Source organism: Chiloscyllium punctatum, chromosome 36 (assembly GCF_047496795.1).
Source record: "Chiloscyllium punctatum isolate Juve2018m chromosome 36, sChiPun1.3, whole genome shotgun sequence".
NCBI classification, from domain to species: domain Eukaryota; kingdom Metazoa; phylum Chordata; class Chondrichthyes; order Orectolobiformes; family Hemiscylliidae; genus Chiloscyllium; species Chiloscyllium punctatum.
The window spans coordinates 65,837,615-65,856,785 of record NC_092774.1 but is presented as its reverse complement, the minus strand read 5'-3'; the positions used below and the strand labels follow the sequence as shown (position 1 = coordinate 65,856,785).

At 44.9% G+C, this 19,171-nt stretch overlaps 1 protein-coding gene across 1 annotated transcript in view; it reads right to left on the bottom strand.

Annotated features, from left to right (window-relative positions):
• The window catches only part of LOC140460115 (uncharacterized), a 45,668-nt gene that overhangs the window by 9,896 nt on the left and 16,601 nt on the right, over positions 1–19,171 (bottom strand). Inside the window, exon 3 of the mRNA XM_072554513.1 lies at positions 8,490–8,560. Coding sequence (XP_072410614.1) covers positions 8,490–8,560 — 71 coding nt within the window. The remainder of the gene's footprint in view (positions 1–8,489; positions 8,561–19,171) is intronic.

Here is a 19,171-nt window from a genome sequence, read left to right as displayed (position 1 = left end):
TGGTCTCCCTCCTGTCAGAAGGATATTTTGAATTTTGAAAGGGGTCTGAAGCACCAATGGATCCACAGAGATGAAGAGGCCCTTCTGCTGCCCTGAGTGTGGGAAGGCCTTCAGTGATTCCTCTGCCCTGCTGACGCACCAGTTGGTCCACACCGGGGAAGGCTGTTCTCCAGCCCCAAGTGCGAGATGGCCTTCAGCAGATCTTCCCACCTACTGAGACACCAGTGGGTCCATATTGAGGAGAAGCCGTTCTTCTGCCCCGAGTGCAGGAAGTGCTTAGCTCTTTCTTCCGACCTGCTGGCCCATTGGTGGGTCCACATGGGGGAGAGGTCGTTCATTTGCCTAAGTGCAGGAAGGCCTTCATCAATTCCTCAGCTCTGCTGATGCACCAGTCCGTCCACACCGGGGAGAAGCAGTTCTCCTGCCCGAGTGTGGAAAGGGCTTTACCCGCTCCTCCACACTGCTGAAGCACCAGCTGGTCCACGTGGGGAGATGGGGGGCTGAGGGGGTGGAGGCATTTCTGCTGCCCTGAGTGCGGGAAGTCCTTCAGCAATTCCTCCTCCCTGCTGAAGCACCAGTGTGTCCACACCGAGGAGAGGCCCTTCAGCTGGCCCGAGTGTGGGAAGAGGTTCATGTTTTCCTGCAACTTGCAGAAGCACCAGTGGGGGCACCAGCGCTCCCAGCAATCAGATCCCACCAGTGACGCTGCCTTCGGTCACCCCCCAGGACTGAACCTTCTGCCAGTTCTGATAGTGGGTGCAGTGGGAGAGTAGGTGGGCTGTTTTTGTTTTCTGCTGGACTGCAATTGCCTCCCCCACCCCCCACAACCACAACCTCATGGTGGCTCACGGTTAGCACTGCTGCCTCATGGCACCAGGAACCCAGGAATACTTCTACACTTGGGTGTCTGGGTGCAATTTATGGAGGGTAGGAAAATGGAGCTGAGTAGGTTACCCTTCGGAGAATCAGTGCAGATGTGTTGGGCTGAAGGACCTGTTTCCACTCTGAAGGAGTTCAACCATCATATGAGCTTTGTTTTCATTGGAAGCTATTGCTCATTGAGCCAGGGACTGCATATCGCCGAATGAAATGATCCAGAGAAACGTGAGACCGCAAGACCATCGGAGCAGAAGTTAGGCCATTCGGCCCATAAATCTACTCAGCCATTCGTTAGTGACAAAAGTAGTGCAGATGAGATTAGCTACAGTGTGGAAACAGGCCATTTGGCCCAACAAGTCCACACCGACCCTCCGAAGAGTAACCCATCCAGACCCATTTCCCTCTGACTAATGTACCTAATTCTATGGGCAATTAAGCATGACCAATCCACATGACCTGAACATCTTTGGACTATGTAAGAAAACAGGACCACCCAGTGAAAGCCCACGCAGACACTGGGAGAATGTGCAAACTCCTCACAGACAGCCACCCAAGGTTTGAATCAAACCTGGGCCCCTGGCGCTGTGAGGCTGCAGTGGTAAACACTGAGCCACTACATGTTGCAACCTGAAGTAGGCGAGCAGGAGGCTGGGAGAATACAGCAAGCCAGGCAGCACCAGGATGTGGAGTAGTCAGCGTTTTGAGTATTAACCCTTCTTCAGGACTGAAACGTTGACTTCTCTGTGAGAAACGATTTACGGGAATGTTGCTGGGGGTTGGAGGGTTTGAGCTACAGGGAGAGGCTGAATAGGTTGGGACTGTTTTCACTGGACCATCAGAGGCAGAGGAGTGACCTAATAGAGGTTACAAAATCATGAGGGGCATAGACAGGTTAATAGACAAGGTCTTTTCCCTGGGATGGGGGAGTCCAGAACTCGAGGGCATAGGTTTAGGGTGAGAGGCGAAATATATTAAAGGGACAACGTCTTCATGCAGAGGATGGTACTTATATGAAATGAGCTGCCACAGGATATGGGTCAAGTCTTGTCAAATGGGACTAGATTATTTTATGATATCAGGTAAGCATGGACAAGTTGGACCAAAGGGTCTGTTTCCACGCTGTATGTGTCTCTCAGTACTCGTCCTGATGTAAGTTTACAATAGAGTCCAAGTAACTTTGAATAGTTCAATCTTGTTGAGCTCACCTCCTGAAAAGTTTCAGATGAATCCCTCTGAGAGATACTGTTTAAACATGCTGAGTTGGACAAAGTATCTCATCAAGTTCAACACAAACCCAGAGTTGAAGAAGTCAGAAGTCAGAACACCAAGGGGACCAAAACCGATCACAATATTCCAGGTGCAGCCTCATCAACGTCCTGTATAACTACAACATAACTTGCCAACATCTATACTCAATTCCTGAAATGATGAAGGCCAGTGTGCTGAAACCTTTCTTCACTGCCTTGTGTACCGATGTAATCAGAGTTATAGAACCTACTTTAAACTGATCCACAATCGTGCTTCTGGGAGCACAGTGACTAATAGGGAAGGCAAAAGGGAGATTGGCCTTTAAATGGAGAATAAAAGTAGGGAGGTTATAGTGGAGGTTTTGATTGAAAGGGCAGTGAAGATTCAACCAGCTGACAGTGGATCTGAATCACATGTAGATCAGACCAGGTTCGGACAGCAGGAAACCAGATAAATTTTTACAACAAACCACAACGATTTCATCATTAGACTCTTAATTCCAGATTTATATTGAATTCAGATTCCACCATCTGCCATGGCAGGTTTTGAACCCAAGTCCCTAGAACATGACCTGGGTGAATAGTCTGGTGACAATAAAGTCGGCCATCGCCTCCCCTGAACACATTGGCTGATTGTGTTTGGAGGTAATAAAGGAGCAAGGGGCTTCAGCAGCTGCTAAGTTGTTGATATTACACAAGGGAACATCAGCACTCTCAGTAATGGCACACACTGAAGTCAGTGTCCTGTATCAGAGGTAAGGGCTCGGGAACCAGAAGAATTAGGAACAGGAATATGCTATTCAGCCCCTTGAGCCTGCTTCTCCATTCAGTAGGATTCTGGGTGACCTGGCATTCCCCACATTCACTTTTCTGCCCGTATCCTGCAACTGTTCATCCCCCAACTCTTCACGAATCTATCGATCTTCGTTTTAAAGTGACATGAAGGCTGTCAACAGAGTTACTGGGGTGACGGTGGGGGGGGGGGGGGGGTACGGGGGCTCAGGTCGAACTTGGGGATTAAAACAATGGCTTCACACATCACAATATTTAACTTAGGGAATGTTTATGGTTATCCAATGCTGGAAATTGGGCAGGCATTCAGATGCAATTATTGGTAAATTATGAATGACAGAGGAGTCGGGAGAGAAGTGGTGTTCAGGCACAGTTGGATATCATTAGTATAGATGCCAAAACCAGCAGCTACGGTTAAACAAATCAGAACGGAAGACGCTAAAAGCAGACCCTCCCAGAGGATAGAGTGATGCTGGAGAGGGTCAGTACTGTCATTAACTCTGATCAAGGCTGTCTGTAGGTCGACGAGGGAATGCTTAGCCCTGTCACTGCTACAAAGGATGTCAAACATGACCTTGATAAGAATTGTTTCAGGGGTCGAAACCAGACGCGAGGGCTCTAAACACAGAACTCTGGCAAAGATGGGAATGGCTAATTCAACAATGATACATTCAAACCAACACTTCCATTGGTGCGATAATAATAGAAGTGTTTTGGTTTTTATTTCGAAGATTTTCAGCAACACTTAGGAAGAAGCAACAAAATTAACACAAGAAATACTGCAATTGCTACAATGTGCCTGCTCCCAATAGGGGGCCATCTGGTGTTCAATTAACTGGCTACAAGGGGCAATATTGGAAAGGAATTACCCAGTTCATAGCTATAAGAGGGGAGACACAGACTGCTTGATACAAACATATAATAGGCGGGAGTAGGCCACTCGGCACTTCGAGCCTGCTGCACCATTCAATAATATCATGGCTGATCTGAATTCAACCTCAACTCTGCATTCCAACACATCCCCGACAATCTTTCATCCACTTGGTTATCAAGAACCTATCTACCACTGCCTTAAAGATTTTGAATCCACTGCCTTTTTAAGAAGACACATAATCTCAGAAAGAAAAGAAATCATCCTCATTTTTGTCTTCTACATTTAAAATATGACCCTGTACTTTCAGATATTAAGATAGGGACACATGCTGCATTCAAATAATACCTGTCGTGCAGTTAACTATGTCAAAGTGCTTCACATGAACATAATGAGAATTCCTTTAAAAATCACAAGAGCGGAGCACAGATTAGGACAGGTGACCAAATACTTGGTCAAAGGGACAAGTTTAGGGCAATTTTTTAAACAGGTTCAATTTCCCAAACATCAGAAGACAAAGACGTGAACAACAAACACAAAATAGCAAAGAATGGGAAACAACAGTGTAGTCATAATGTCACAGGATGAGTAATCCAGGGAACATGAGTTCAAATCCCACCACAGCAAGAGGTAAGATGTGAATAATTCAAATCATAAATGGGGAACACAAAGTAAGTCTCAGTATGGTATCGATGGCACTGACGTCAATTGTCCTAAAAACCCATGTTCACCAATGTCCTTTCATGGAAACTACCATCCTTGCATGGTCTGACTTACATGTGACTCCAGACCCACAGCAATGTGGTTGACTCTTAAACTGCCCTCTGAATTGGCACAAGACACTTTGCACTTAGGGATGGATAACAAACATGAACCTTGTGAAAGTGTCATAACAGAAATTTCTGGAGAAACTCAGCCAGTCTGGCAACATTGGTGGAGAGAGAGAGAAAGAAACAAAGACAATATCCTGGCTTGAGTCCAGAACAGTTGTGAAGAAGGGTCACAGCACTTGAAATGCTAACTCTGCTTCTCTCTCCACATGTGCTGCCAGTCCTATTGAGTTTCTCCAGCATTTGATGCGTTTTTGTGTTTCAGATCTCCATCATCTGCAGTTCTTCATTACACTGACTTAGGGAAGCTCAAATCCCATAAAAGGGTAGAGCAGAAGGGCTGGAATTACTCAGCAAGTCTGGCACCAGTTATGGAGATAAAAGCAGTTCGTCCTTCGGGTCATTGAATGATCTTACATCAGGGACAAACTTTTGGGGAAGCTGCAAGAGTAAAAGGTACTGGTGTAACTTCAACATCTGGGAGAACTCTCTCAGCCTGGAAGTCAGGCTGACTCAGCATTCTCTCCTGCTCATTACCTGTCAAATATTCCATTTGTTGTTCTTGTTATATTTCTACATGGTTGACACATTCCTATATTTTAAAATGAAATTACAAACAGACAGGAATTTTCCATGTAAGTAATCATACATTTGAGGGTTTGGAACGTGAATGTAACTTTTAAACAGAAAGTATTTATTCATGCATGGGGTGTGGGCATCGCTGGCAATGCCAGCATTTATACCCATCCTTAACCACCCTGTGGTTGGTTGGAAAAGTGCATGAAGGTGTCTGAGATTGTCTTGATCAGCACAGCAATCTCAAAGATGGGTGTGCTCAGGTAGAAGTACCCTCCACTCCCACAGCCAAGTCTGCATTCACTTCAATTATAGATGCCATCTAAACCTCCCAGGACAAGGACAGCATGGGATTACAATCAGAATAAAGCTTCCTCTACTCTTCAATTGCAAGTGAAGCTACCTCAACACTGTCTCCAACAAACACTGCCAAGACAGAGACTGCATTGGGTTAGATACAGAGTAAAACACCCTCTGCACTTCCCCATTCATACAGTCCCAGGGGAACGACAGCAAAGGCTTAAATAAACAGTAGAGCTTCTTCCATTCTGACTGACACTTAGTCCGTTCTATACCAATCCTCAAGGAGAATTCAGAACTGAGACGATTATCTGGTACTGAATTCACACATCCTTATGCGAATGACAGCAACAGAAAATCATGTAGTGAAACACAGATAAAATACACACAATGTACAACAAAACTAGACTGTTATTGGGATCAAAAACATAGTCCCTGCAATGATCTGAATGTGAGCTGAACAAATTTCACACTTGAACAATATTCTCTGGGAATGCAATGTCCACCTCACTGCTGTCTATTCAGTTCCTCTGCTCTCGTTCAGGGCTGAGTTGTGGCTGACCACATTGTGGCGTGGGGGTCAAGAGGTTGGACAGTTAAGGTCAACTTGGATTGAGGGCATCCTTTGTCATGCCAGTGAGGTGGAGGGTCGCTCATTTACTCAGCTTATAATCGGGGACAAGGGGATGTCAGGCTGGGCTTGTATCAGTTTGAGTTTAGAAGAAACAGATGACCCGATGGAGCTGTATAACATCTGGAGAGGACTTAATGTAAATGTAACGTCAACTCAATTCTAGCCAGAGACTAGTCTCTCATTTAAGATAGGAGAGTTTTGTTTTTCTCACAAGTGTTCTCGAGTCTTTCAAATTCACTTCTTTAAAGAGCAGCATGTGGTGGTGTCACGGTGGTTAGCGTTGCTGCCTCACGGCATCAGTGACCTGGGTTTGATCCCACCCTCGGGCCGACTGTCTGTGTGGAGTTTGCACATTCTACCCTTGTGTCTGCGTTCCTGTGGTGCTCTGGCCTCCTCCCACGGTCCAAAGGATGTGCAGTTGAGGGTAGATTTACCATGGGAGATGCAGGGTTACAGGGATAGAGTAACGAACTAGGTCTGGGTGGGACGGTCAGTCAATGTTGACTCGATGGGCTGAATGGCCTACTTGCACGCAATTGGCCTATATCAATCAATAGTATGCACTTGCTTTATGATTACCGACATCAAATTACATTAGTGGTATTGGTTATTTCATCTCTTACGTTATCGTATTCAACCAACAACAGCATCTAGAAACTAGCTCAATTACAATATCCAATATCTGCAGAGTACCTTTTCTTTTTGTCACGACCATTATCTTGAACTCTGACGTGTGACCTCTTCATTGCTGTCAAAGTTCCTTATTCGTCCCAACGTTGTCATGGTTTTACATTGTCGAATATTTTCTTGCCTTTTGCAGTTAAGACCCTATATTCTGCCCTTGTCAACATTTCCCCTTACAATTCTCTACTAAGGATTTCATGAAAAACTTCAGAGTGTGGTGAGACTGTGGAACTCACTACCATAGTGAATAGTTGGGGTGGAAGACACTACAACTAAGGGTAAGCAACCCAATACAAATGAATGTCACTGTCACCAGATTCACAACACAGTGAAATTAAAACATGCAATGTCCCTCAATTTCTCAACTGTTCTGAACCAGACTTGATGAAGAACAGATCTTGCACATCAACGTTATAATTTAAACAAAAACCAACAATTATAAATATGGCAAATTTTCTTGGGCAAAGTTAAAGAAGATAATCTAATTAATAGCAATTATATAAACCCTTTGATCAAGTTCCCCATCATCTCAGAGACTGAATCTTTAGCGGCAAATTAAGAAAGAATTATTTTTAAACTTACCAATTCAAGCAAACAGTTTCCAACAATGGATTGCCAAGCCTTTGTGCAATCCTTGGAGTATGACTGTTTCACAGACACCTAACTGTAAATCTAATTTAAAAGTCACTGCTGAATGTGAACAGACATCCCAAAATATTCAGCTATTTCTTACAGGCTGGGACTCATTCCCAGAAAGAGCCAACAATTCTTCAACTGGACAGTAGAATCTAGAGAGAACAGCTCCTGGGCTCAACAAGCAGCAACGCCCGATGGAAGCAGTTGCCGGCGGGGCAGGGCGGGGCAAGGGCATAAAACAAAAAAGCTCACTGACTCTCCCACTTCACACACACTGTCAGAATACACAGGGGCTCAGTACTGGGAATGACCCACAGCAGTTTCATCAAGAGAACCACACTTGATCAACAGATCTTGCACACCAGAATTATAATTTAAACAAAAACAAACAATTACGAATACCGCAAATTTACTCGGGCAAACTTAAACAAGATAATCCAGTTAATAGCAATGATTTAATCCCTTTGATCAAGTCTTCCACCATCTCATAGACAGAAACTTAAGGGGTAAATTAAGGGAGAGAATTTTTAAAATTATCAATTCAAGCAAACAGTTTCCAACAATGGATTGCCCAGCCTTTGGGCAATCCTTCGATGATGAGTTGTTCACAGACACATAACCGTAAATTTAATTTCTAAGTCACTGCTGAATGGGAATGGACACCCTGAAGTATTCAGCTATATCTCACAGACTGGGGCTCGTTCCCAGACAGAGTCAAGAATTATTTAACTGGACAAGAAAAAAACTAAAGAGAACAGCTCCTGGTCTCAACCAGCAGCAGCGCCCGCTGGAAGCAAAGTTGCAAGGGTAGGGGAGCACGACGGCATAAAACAAAAAAAGTCCGACCGGCTCTCCCATTATAAGCACTGTCAGAATGTGCAGGGGTTCAGTCCTTGCAGAGGCCCAAAACAGCTTCACCAGCAGAATCAGATTGTTGGGAGCACTGGTGCGCCCGCTGGCGCTTCTGCAAGGTGCAGAATGATGAGAACCTCCGGTTCCACTCGGGGCAGGTGAACGGCCTCTCCCCGGTATGGCCCCACCTGTGCCTCAGCAGGTGGGAGGAATTGCTGAAGGCCTTCCCGCACTCTGGGCAGGGGAAGGGCCTCTCCCCCGTATGGACCAGAAGGTGGGATGCCTGGGTAAAGCCCTTCCCACACTTGAGGCAGGAGAATGGGCTCTCCCCGGTGTGGACCTGCTGGTGCCTCAGCAGGGCAGAGGTATCATTGAAGGCCTTCCCGTACTTGGAGCAGCTGAAGGGCTTCTCTAATATGTGGACCCGGCGGTGGGTCAGTCGGACGGAGGAATAATTGAAGTCCTTCCCGCATTCGGGGCAGGAGAATGGCCTCTCGCCTGTGTGGACCCCCTGGTGCCTCTGCAGTACATGTCTTCCCGCACTCAGAGCAGGAGGACAGTCTCACCCCGGTGTGACTGCGCCCATGAGTCTCCAAGTCAGATGGGAAGCGGAAGCCTTTCCCACAGTCGCCACATTTTCATGGTTTCTCCACGGGACGGGATTCCTTGGGTTTCTCCATGACCGAAGCTTCAGCTGCACACAAACGCGTGTACAGCACCTCCCTGCCGTGAATTCCTCTTCCCAATCTGTATAACTTTTACTGGCTCCACAGTCAGAGTGCTGCAACAGTAGGGTCTCTCTTCCAGTCTCACTGATGCTGAAAACGTACTGCAAGAGGAACCAAAAAGCTTGGTTCCTTCTCACAGAATCATAGTCGAAAATTGTTAAAGTCCCGATGGATTCATTGACTGCCAGACATTGACGTGAAATTGAGGATTGCAAATGTTGGAGAGTCAGAGTCAAAGCACAGCAGATCAGGCAGCATCTGAGGAGCAGCAGAGTCAATGTTTCAGGCAAAGCTCTTCATCTGTTAATATTGAAACGTCTATCTTCAGATCTTCAAATAATCCGTAAAAAGAGATGACAAAAGTCATTACTGTCAGTCCAGGTTAGAGATTCCAAACAAGCAATTCTACTTTCCGCAGAACATTCTTTTCTTTTCCCACAAAATTGAAAGCACCATCCCAACCCCTCTCACCCCTCTATTCTCACTCCGCTCAAACTAATCCTCCCAACGGTACTGATACAGGATCTTACAGAGACCGAAAAGTGAAAACATCGAGACTGACACCTCTGAATTTTGGATACCTCCACCTGAAAGTTAGTATCTTTCACGATATGTAGGAGTGAGTAAGTCTGATTTTGCGAAGCAAAAAAAAGTGTCAATTCAGGCTGAACCTTCAATGCAGCTTCTTGAGAAACAACCAGACACGAAATGGTTAACATCTGGGGAGGTGGAAGAGGGGAGATGGAGGAAATGAGATATCAAGGCATTGACACCGACACCAGACAGAAACTGAACACACAGGCAGGGCAAACATTACAGGCAAGCCAGAGTCATAGAGATACACAGCACAGAAACAGGTCCTTCAGTCCAACTCATCCGTGCCGACCAGATAGCCTAAATTAATCTCGTCTCATTTGCCAGCACTTGGCCCATATCCCTCTGATTTCTTCCTATTCATATATCCATCCAGATGCCTTTTAAATGTTACAATTGGACCTACATCCACCACTTCCTCCGGCAGATCATTCCTTACACTTGCCTCCCTCACCCCAAACATATTATGCTCCTGTACTGGACTTCTCCAATCCCAGAGAAATGACCTTGTCTATTTATCCTATCCATGCCTCTCACGATTCTATAAACGTCTGTAAGAACATCCCTCACCCTCTGGTATACCGGGGAAAACAGCTGAAGCAATGCGTTTACTTTCAGCTTCACACTCACTGAACTTTACTCCCGTGTAAAAAATTGTTTCCCTCCCCCACATTGTCCATAGGAAAAACCAAGAGTGCTGAGACTCTGGAGTTGGGGAATGCCACGTAGAATTCCTGTAATGTGGAACCACGCCAGTCAGCCCAACAAATCCATACCGACCATCCAAAGCGTAACTCATGTGGACACATTCCCCTATCCCATTCCACCAAACTTACTGCACACTATGGACCCATTTAGTATGGCCACTTCTCCCGAAACTGCACATCATTATATTTTGGGAGGAAACTAGAGCACCCGGAGGAAACCCAGCAGTCACGGCAGGGAGAATATGCAAACTCCACACAGACAGTCGCCCCAAGGCTGAAATCGAAAACCGATCCCTGGCGCTGTAAGGCAGCAGTGCGAACCACTGATCCATCGTGCTGCTTATGTGTGCGGAAAGAGGTGGGGGCTGGGAACTTTGTTAATTGTAATACACAGTGGATTGTTGAGTAAGGTTAAATCTCACGGGATCCAGGGAGAGCTAACCAACTGGGTACAAAATTTAGATGCGCGTTGTTGTGGATGCTGGAATCCTTCCTGAAAACAACAAATGCTCGAGATCACAGTGGGTCAGGCAGCGCTGTGCTACTCTATGATTGGATGGTGTGGGCGTGGAGATGATGTTTCCACTCGGAGACGGGTTGAGGATGTCAAGTCATTGAGGGCATTTAAGACAGAGATAGGTTCTTGATTAATAAGGGGTCAAGGGTTATGAGGAGAGGGCAGCAGAATGGGAAAGAGAAACATATCAGCCATGATCGACTGGTGGAGAGATTCGATGGACCAAATGGCCTCATCCTGCTCCTGTGTATTATGGTCTTCAAGCTGGGCAGCTGACTTAAGGGGTTCTCACAACCTATTTCAGAATCCCGAAGAGGAGTTGTTGGACGTAAAACTTTAACACTGCTTTCTCTCCACAGATGCTTCCAGTCCTGCTGAGTTTTTCCCGTATTCTCAGTTTTTGTTTCAGATTTCCAGCATCCACAGTTCTTTGTCTTATTTGTCAAATTCATTTCTTGCCCTTCCCAAGTGGCTGGAACTTTATCTCCCTGATCTACAAACTGTTCACTTACCCTAGAAATGACCACTACCTCCTTATCAAAGTCGACCCCTTTGTTGCAAAATGATTGTTCAATTCTGTGACCAAAATTATTGCATTCATAATTACTTACACCAGGGACTCTCAATATCTCAGGCCAGAACACAGCTAGATTGTTTCAGACAGTACATTTATGTGATTTGGTACAATTCCCTATTCCTGACTTTACCAGCGTGTTGCTGGGAATGGAGGGTTTGAATTAAGAAGAAGCTGCAACATTTTTCCAATGGAGCCGAGGAAGTTGACAGATAACTTGAGATTTTTAAAATCAGGAGGAGTATAGATAATGTGTCATTTCCAGGAGGCTCAGAATATTTTATTGCTCCAGAAGGTGTAAAAGGCGGTCAAAGCTTCAGCAGAAATCGAGCAGAGCTGAGAACAGACAACATTTAACTCTGTGGTAAGAGGGAGATGAGAGGACAGAGAAATCAGGACCTGAAATCCGAGCTGACAGCAGACGACCATGATATCAGTGCTTTGATTAGCAGTTTGAGAATAGACTCAGCATGGACTAGTTGGATGAAGGTTGTGTTCAGTGCTGTCTGACTCTGTGACTGATCTGTACTGGTCTGAAAGCCATTTTCTTACCTCCCCCCATAAGCATCCACTTCTTTGTTGTTCAAAAGCCAGATGAACTTCGCCTTGAATATGTTCAATGACCCCAGTTCTGAACTCAATTTCTCTTCGTAACATACCACTTGCCTTGCTCATTGACTGCTGCATCTGCCCGACAACTGGCATGGACTGGTGTGGAGGGACTCTGAGACCCCTTTGTACATCCATACATCATTCCTGATGAAGGGTTTTTCCCTGTCCTGCTCCTCAGATGCTACCTGACCGGTTGTGCTTTTCCAGTGCCACATTTTTCGACTTTCACCTCCAGTCCTCAGTTTCTCCACATTCCAATTTCTCACCATTTAAACAATGCACTGTTTTTTTAAAAAACAGCAAATGCTATAACTTCACATTGCGGCACTGCACTTGCCATGTGTTTGCCAATTGAGACACAGACCTGGACCAACTTCGGGAAGAGGCAAAAGACTGAGTTCTGAACAAAAACCGTAGCACACTCAAAGCGCCGGCTTTGTTTCCCTTTCCACAGATGCTGCTCGACCCGTTGGCTTTCTGCAGTATTCGCTGTGTTTGTTCGACACAAATGCTGCTTTCCATTAAAGAACTTCAATCCGTGTCCTCTGGTAACTGACCCTAGTCAGTGGAAATAGGTTCTTCTGATCATTAACCTGCCCATTCACACCACGTCTTCTCCCATCATTGCCAACAGCCCCTGGAAATCTCCAGTTAACCTTCGTTGCTCCAAAGAGAACATTCCCAAACTTGGGAATGTCTCCACAAAATGGAAATTGCTCATCCCTGGACATGATGCAAATGTTACAATGGGGAAGAGGTTTTGGCAAAATATTATCAGTTAGCAGGTGGAAAAATGTTCAGGAAGTAAAACACAAATCCCAGTCTCCAGCTTTGTGAATCTTTAGAAACTCTTTGGGAAGTCGAATTAGAGGAGAATGAAGGATGAACTGACGGACTGAGCAGAGACAGTCCAGACACCGTCCCCTTGTTTAAGAGGCTGATTGACTCTGATATTCTCCGGACATGAACTGACCCGAGACATTGAAAGAATTCTCTGCACATCAGGAGTTCAAACCCATTCTCGGCTCGGGGCCAATGAGAAAATTCGGGAAGAGGCAGAACACTGAAAGGCTCGGAGGGTGATGGCCCCGGTGTAGGAGAGCTCGTTCCTCGTGACATGGATGTGCCTGCAGATGGTTGGATCAGGCTGTCCCCATGTCTCCACAATGAATGTCCAAGGCTTTATTATGGAAAAGTAAAACTGATTTCGGACAATGGTAATTTTAGGCGGGGCGGGTTGAATTATGAATTGAATTGTAGGTTCCGCAAATACACTGCGGGGGCGGTGGGACCTGTCTCTGTGGCGCAATTGGTCAGTGCGTTCGGTTAGTAGCCGAAGGGTTAGTGGCTCGAGACCAACCAGGGGGGGAGGGTTCCTTGTTCTCACTCCTACCGCTTTCTTGGCTATGAAAGTGCACGTTTTTAATGGTTTCAGGAAAATGTTTCCCAAACGAAAATCTTTTCCACTGAGGCAGTACAAAGTAGTTTCTGAATTGATTGAATTTCTAACGTAAAGGACTGCGGATGCTGAGAATCCGAGACTGAAAGCGAAACTGCTGGAGAAACTCAGCAGGTTTGGCTGTACCTGGATAAGGAAAAAAACGAGTTCTGACATGTTGTCTCTGATTCTCTTTCCACAGATGCTGCCTGACCTGCTGAGTTGCTCCTGCAATTTCTGTTTTTGTTTTTAACTGAACGTCCATTTCATCTTTCGGGATGAAACACGCAGACTCGCCATTTGCAGATATTTAACCCTTTCGAAACCTGTGAAGTGATTGGATTCAAACAAACTCTGCAATGATTCACTCTTTCTCAGCTCCACAGGCAGAGAGACCTGGGAAATGAAGCTGTCAGTGTGGTTCTGTATTGATGGGCCGAGTGGTGAATGCGATGGACATGAAATCCATTGCGGTTTCCCCACGCAGGTGTGAACCCTGCCGACTACAAATGAGAAGTGACGTCAAAAAGAAAGGGAGATTGCTCCACGGGTTTTTTAAAGATGCAAATCAGTGGAGGAGTTGAAGTATTTCAATCACCTTGGGACTGGTCGGGAATCTGTAGCCCACTGCCTGTCAGGGTGGGACAAGCAAATACCCACAGAGCTGCTATTGAGGCGATGAGCCAAGAGTTTGGAAATGAGATAGAACAGTGTGGGGCGTGAAGTCGTAATCGAAATGAAGCAGGCACCTGAGGACAAAGGTGTTTTATTTACCAGTGAAAGATACTGCTTCACAAAGTTGGGACTATGGAAGGGAAGCAGTGACGGTGATTATCTTTGGCTGTTCCTCTTATGAATGTTCCGATTGCTGCACATGTCCGTGTTAACGTCAGAACTCTGCAGCTTGGCGGCGTCAGATCCACACAGTGCCAGGGGCACAATGGATGACGCATCTGACTCCAGCGACCTGTTTGAAAAGCAGCTCACAGCTTCTTCACACACCCCAATTAATCTTTCTCATTGTCTTGAAGCCGGCATAAGGTTTGAATTCCTGATCTGCAGGAACGAGACTCTTTTCACCGTCTCGCGTCAGTAAGTGTCCCTGAGAACATCAGAGTCAAGTCATAACGCTGTCAGAGGAGAGGAAGCTGAAATAGTCCCACACGCTGCTCACGGGCACATTTCACTTTCCCCAACTCACCGCCCCAACCACTGCGGATCTTGGGAGTGGAAAGGGAACAAACACCAAAACCCAGTCTCAGCTTTGTAAATCTTCAGGAAATATGAAAACTGTTCATCCCTTCGGGTCTTCCATCCTGGGCAGACAGCGTTGATTTTAAATGGCTGTCCAGTCAGTGCCGATTTGTTTTGAAAAAAAAACTTCCTTATCTCATTGTTGGAAACTGTTTGCTTGAATTGATAATGTTAAAAATTCTCTTCCTTAATTACCAATATTCATAATTGTTTGTTTTTGTTTAAATTATGATTCTGGTGTGCAAGATCTGTTCATCAAGTGTGGGTCTCTTGATGAAACTGCTATGAGTCACTCACAGTACTGAGCCCCTGTGTATTCTGACAGTGTGTGTGAAGTGGAAGAGTCAGTGGGCTTTTTTGTTTTCTGCCCTTGCCCCGCCCTGCCCGCCACCAACTGCTTCCATTGGGTGTTGCTGCTTGTTGAGCCCAGGAGCTGTTCTCCCTAGATGCTACTGTCCAGTTGAAGAATTGTTGGCTCTTTCTGGGAATGAGCCCCAGCATGTAAGAAATGGCTGAATACTTTGGGGTGTCTATTCACATTCAGCAGTGACTTTTCAATTAGATTTACAGTTACGTGTCTGTGAAACAGTCATAGTCGAAGGATTGCACAAAGGCTTGGCAATCCATTGTTTGAAACTGTTTGCTTGAATTGGTAAGTTTTTTAAAAAATTCTTTCTTAATTTGCCGCTTAAGTTTCAGTAAGGTGGGGAACTTGATAAAAGGGTTTAAATAATTGCTATTAATTAGATTATCTTCTTTATCTTTGCCCTAGAAATTTTGCCGTATTTATAATTGTTGGTTTTTGTTTAAATTATAATGTTGATGTGCAAGATCTGTTCTTCATCAAGTCTGTATCGGAACAGTTGAGAAATTGAGGGACATTGAATGTTTTAATTTCACTCTGTTGTGAATCTAGTGACAGTGACATTCATTTGTATTGGGTTGCTTACCCTTAGTTGTCGTGTCTTCCACCCCAACTATTCACTATGGTAGTGAGTTCCGCAGTCTCACCACACTCTGAAGTTTTTCATGAAATCCTTAGTAGAGAATTGTAAGGGGAAATGTTGACAAGGGCAGAATATAAGGTCTTAACTGCAAAAGCCAGGAAGACATTCGACAAAGTAAAACCATGACAATGTCGGGATAAATAAGGAACTTTGACAGCAATGAAGAGGTCACACGTCAGAGTTCAAGATATTGGTCGTGACAAAAAGAAAAAGTACTCTGCAGATATTGGATATTGTAATTAAGCAAGTTTCTAGATGCTGTAGTTGGTTGAATCCATAATAAGAGATGAAATAACCAAAATCATTCATGTAATTTGATGTCGGTAACCATAAAGCAAGTGCATACTATTGATTGATATAGGCCAACTGCGTGCAAGGAGGTCATTCAGCCCATTGAGTCAACATTGACTGACCGTCCCACCCAGACCCAGTTTGTTACACTATCCCTGTAACCCTGCATCTCCCATGGTCAATCCACCCTCACCTGCACATCCTTTGGACTGTGGGAGGAGACCAGAGCACCAGAGGAAACCCACGCAGACACAAGGGGAGAATGTGCAAACTCTACACAGACAGTCGGACCGAAGGTGGGATCAAACCCAGGTCACTGATGCCGTGAGGCAGCAGTGCTAACCACCGTGCCACCACCACATGCTGCTATCTTAAAAAGTGAATTTCAAAGACTCGAGAACACTTGAGAGAAAAACAGAACTCTCCTATCTTAAATGAGAGACTAGTCTCTTGCTAGAATTGTGTTGACATTACATTTACATTAACTCCTCTCCAGATGTTATACAGCTCCATCGGATCATCTGTTTCTTCTAAACTCAAACTGATACAAGCCCAGCCTGAGATCCCCTTGTCCCCGATTATAAGTTGAGTAAATGAGCGACCCTCGACCTCACTGGCATGACAAAGGATTGCCTCAATCCAAGTTGACCTTAACTGTCTAACGTCTTGATCCCCACGCCACAATGTGGACAGCCGCAACTCAGCCCTGAACGAGAGCAGAGGAACTAACCAGACAGCAGTGAGGTGGACATTGCATTCCCAGAGAGTATTATTCACATGAGAATGTTGTTCAGGTCACATTCGGATCACTGCAGGGACTATGTCTCCTGTCATTTAAATGTCTTTGATCCCAATAACAGTCCAGTTTTGTTGTACATTGTGTGTGTTTTATCTGTGTTTCACTACATGATTTTCAGTTGCTGTCATTCCCATTAGGATGCGTGAATTCAGTACCAGATAATAGTCTCAGTTCTGAATGTTCCTTGAGGATTGGTGTAGGACGTACTAAGTGTCAGTCAGATTGGAAGAAGCTCGACTGTTTATTTAACCCTTTGCTGTCCTTCCCCTGGGACTGTATTAATGGGACAGCGTAGAGGATGTTTTAAATTGTATCTAAACCAATGCTGTTTCTGTCTTGGCAGTGTTTGTTGGGGACAGTGTTGAGGTAGCTTCACTTGCAATTTAAAAGTAGAGGAAGTTTTATTCTGATTGTCATCCCATGCTGTCCTTGTCCTGGGAGGTTTAGATGGCATCTATAATTGAAGTGAATGCAGACTTGGCTGTTGGAGTGGAGGTACTTCTGCCTGAGCACACCCATCTTTGAGATTGCTGTGCTGATCAAGACAATCTCAGACACCTTCATGCACTTTTCCAACCAACCACAGGGTGGTTAAGGATGGGTATAAATGCTGGCATTGCCAGCGATGCCCACACCCCATGCATGAATAAATACTTTCTGTTTAAAATTTACATTCACGTTCCAAACCCTCTAAAATATGATTACTTACATGGAAAATTCCTGTCTGCTGGAATTTCATTTTAAAACATAGGAATGTGTCAACCATGTAGAAATATAACAAGAACAACAAATGGAGAATTTAACAGGTAATGAGCAGGACCAGAATGCTGAGTCAGCCTGACCCCCAAGGCTGAGAGAGTTCTCCCAGATGTTGAAGTTACACCAGTGCCTTTTACTCTTGCAGCTTCCCCAAAAGTTTGTCCCTGATGTAAGATCATTCAATGACTCGAAGTACGAACTGTTTTTATCTCCATAGCTGGTGCCAGACATACTAATTCCAGCCCTTCTGCTCTACCCTTTTATGGGATTTGAGCTTCCCTAAGTCAGTGTAATAAAGAACTGCAGATGCTGGAGATCTGAAACATAAAAATGCATCAAATGCTGGAGAAACTCAATAGGACTGGCAGCACATGTGGAGAGAGAAGCATAGTTAGCATTTCAAGTGCTGTGACCCTTCTTCACAACTGTTCTGGACTCAGGCCAGGATATTGACTGTGTTTCTTTCTCTTTCTCTCCACCGGTGTTGCCAGACTGGCAGAATTTCTCCAGCAATTTCTGTTATGACACTTTCATAAGGTTGATGTTTGTTAACCATCCCTAAGTGCAAGGTGTCTTGCTTGTGCCAATTCAGAGGGCAGTTTAAGAGTCAACCACATTGCTGTGGGTCTGGAGTCACATGTAAGACTGACCATGCAAGGATAGCAGTTTCCCTCCTGAAAGGACATTGGTGAACATGGGATTTATGACAATTGACGTCAGTGCCATCGATGCCATACTGAGACTAACTTTGTGTTCCCCATTTATGATTTGAATTATTCACATCTCACCTCTTGCTGTGGTGGGATTTGAACTCATGTTCCCTGGATTACTCATCCTGTGACATTATGACTACACTGTTGTTTCCCATTCTTTTCTATTTTGTGTTTGCTGTTCACGTCTTTGTCCTCTGATGTTTGGGAAATTGAACCTGTTTAAAAGATTGCCCTAAACTTGTCCCTTTGACCAAGTCTTTGGTCACCTGTCCTAATCTGTGCTCCGGTCTTGTGATTTTTAAAGGAATTCTCATTATGTTCATGTGAAGCACTTTGACATAGTTAACTGTACCACAGGTATTACTTGAATGCAGCTAGTGTCCCTATCTCAATATCTGAAAGTACAGGGTCATATTTTAAATGTAGAAGACAAAAATGAGGATGATTTCTTTTCTTTCTGAGGGTTGTGTGTCTTCTTCAAAAGGCAGTGGATTCAAAATCTTTAAGGCAGAGGTAGATCGGTTCTTGATAACCAAGTGGATGAAAGATTGTCGGGGATGTGTTGGAATGTAGAGTATAGGTTGAATTCAGATCAGCCATGATCTTATTGAATGTTGCAGCAGGCTCGAAGTGCCGAGTGGCCTACTCCCGCCCATTATATGTTTGTATCAAGCAGTCTGTGTCTCCCCTCTTACAGCTATGAACTGGGTCATTCCTTTCCAATCTTGCCCCTTGTAGACAGTTAATTTAACCACAGATGGCCCCCTCTTGGGAGCAGGCACATCGTAGCAATTGCAGTATTTCTTGTGTTAATTTTGTTGCTTCTTACTCAGTGTTGCTGAGAATCTTCGAAATAAAAAACAAAATACTTCTTTTA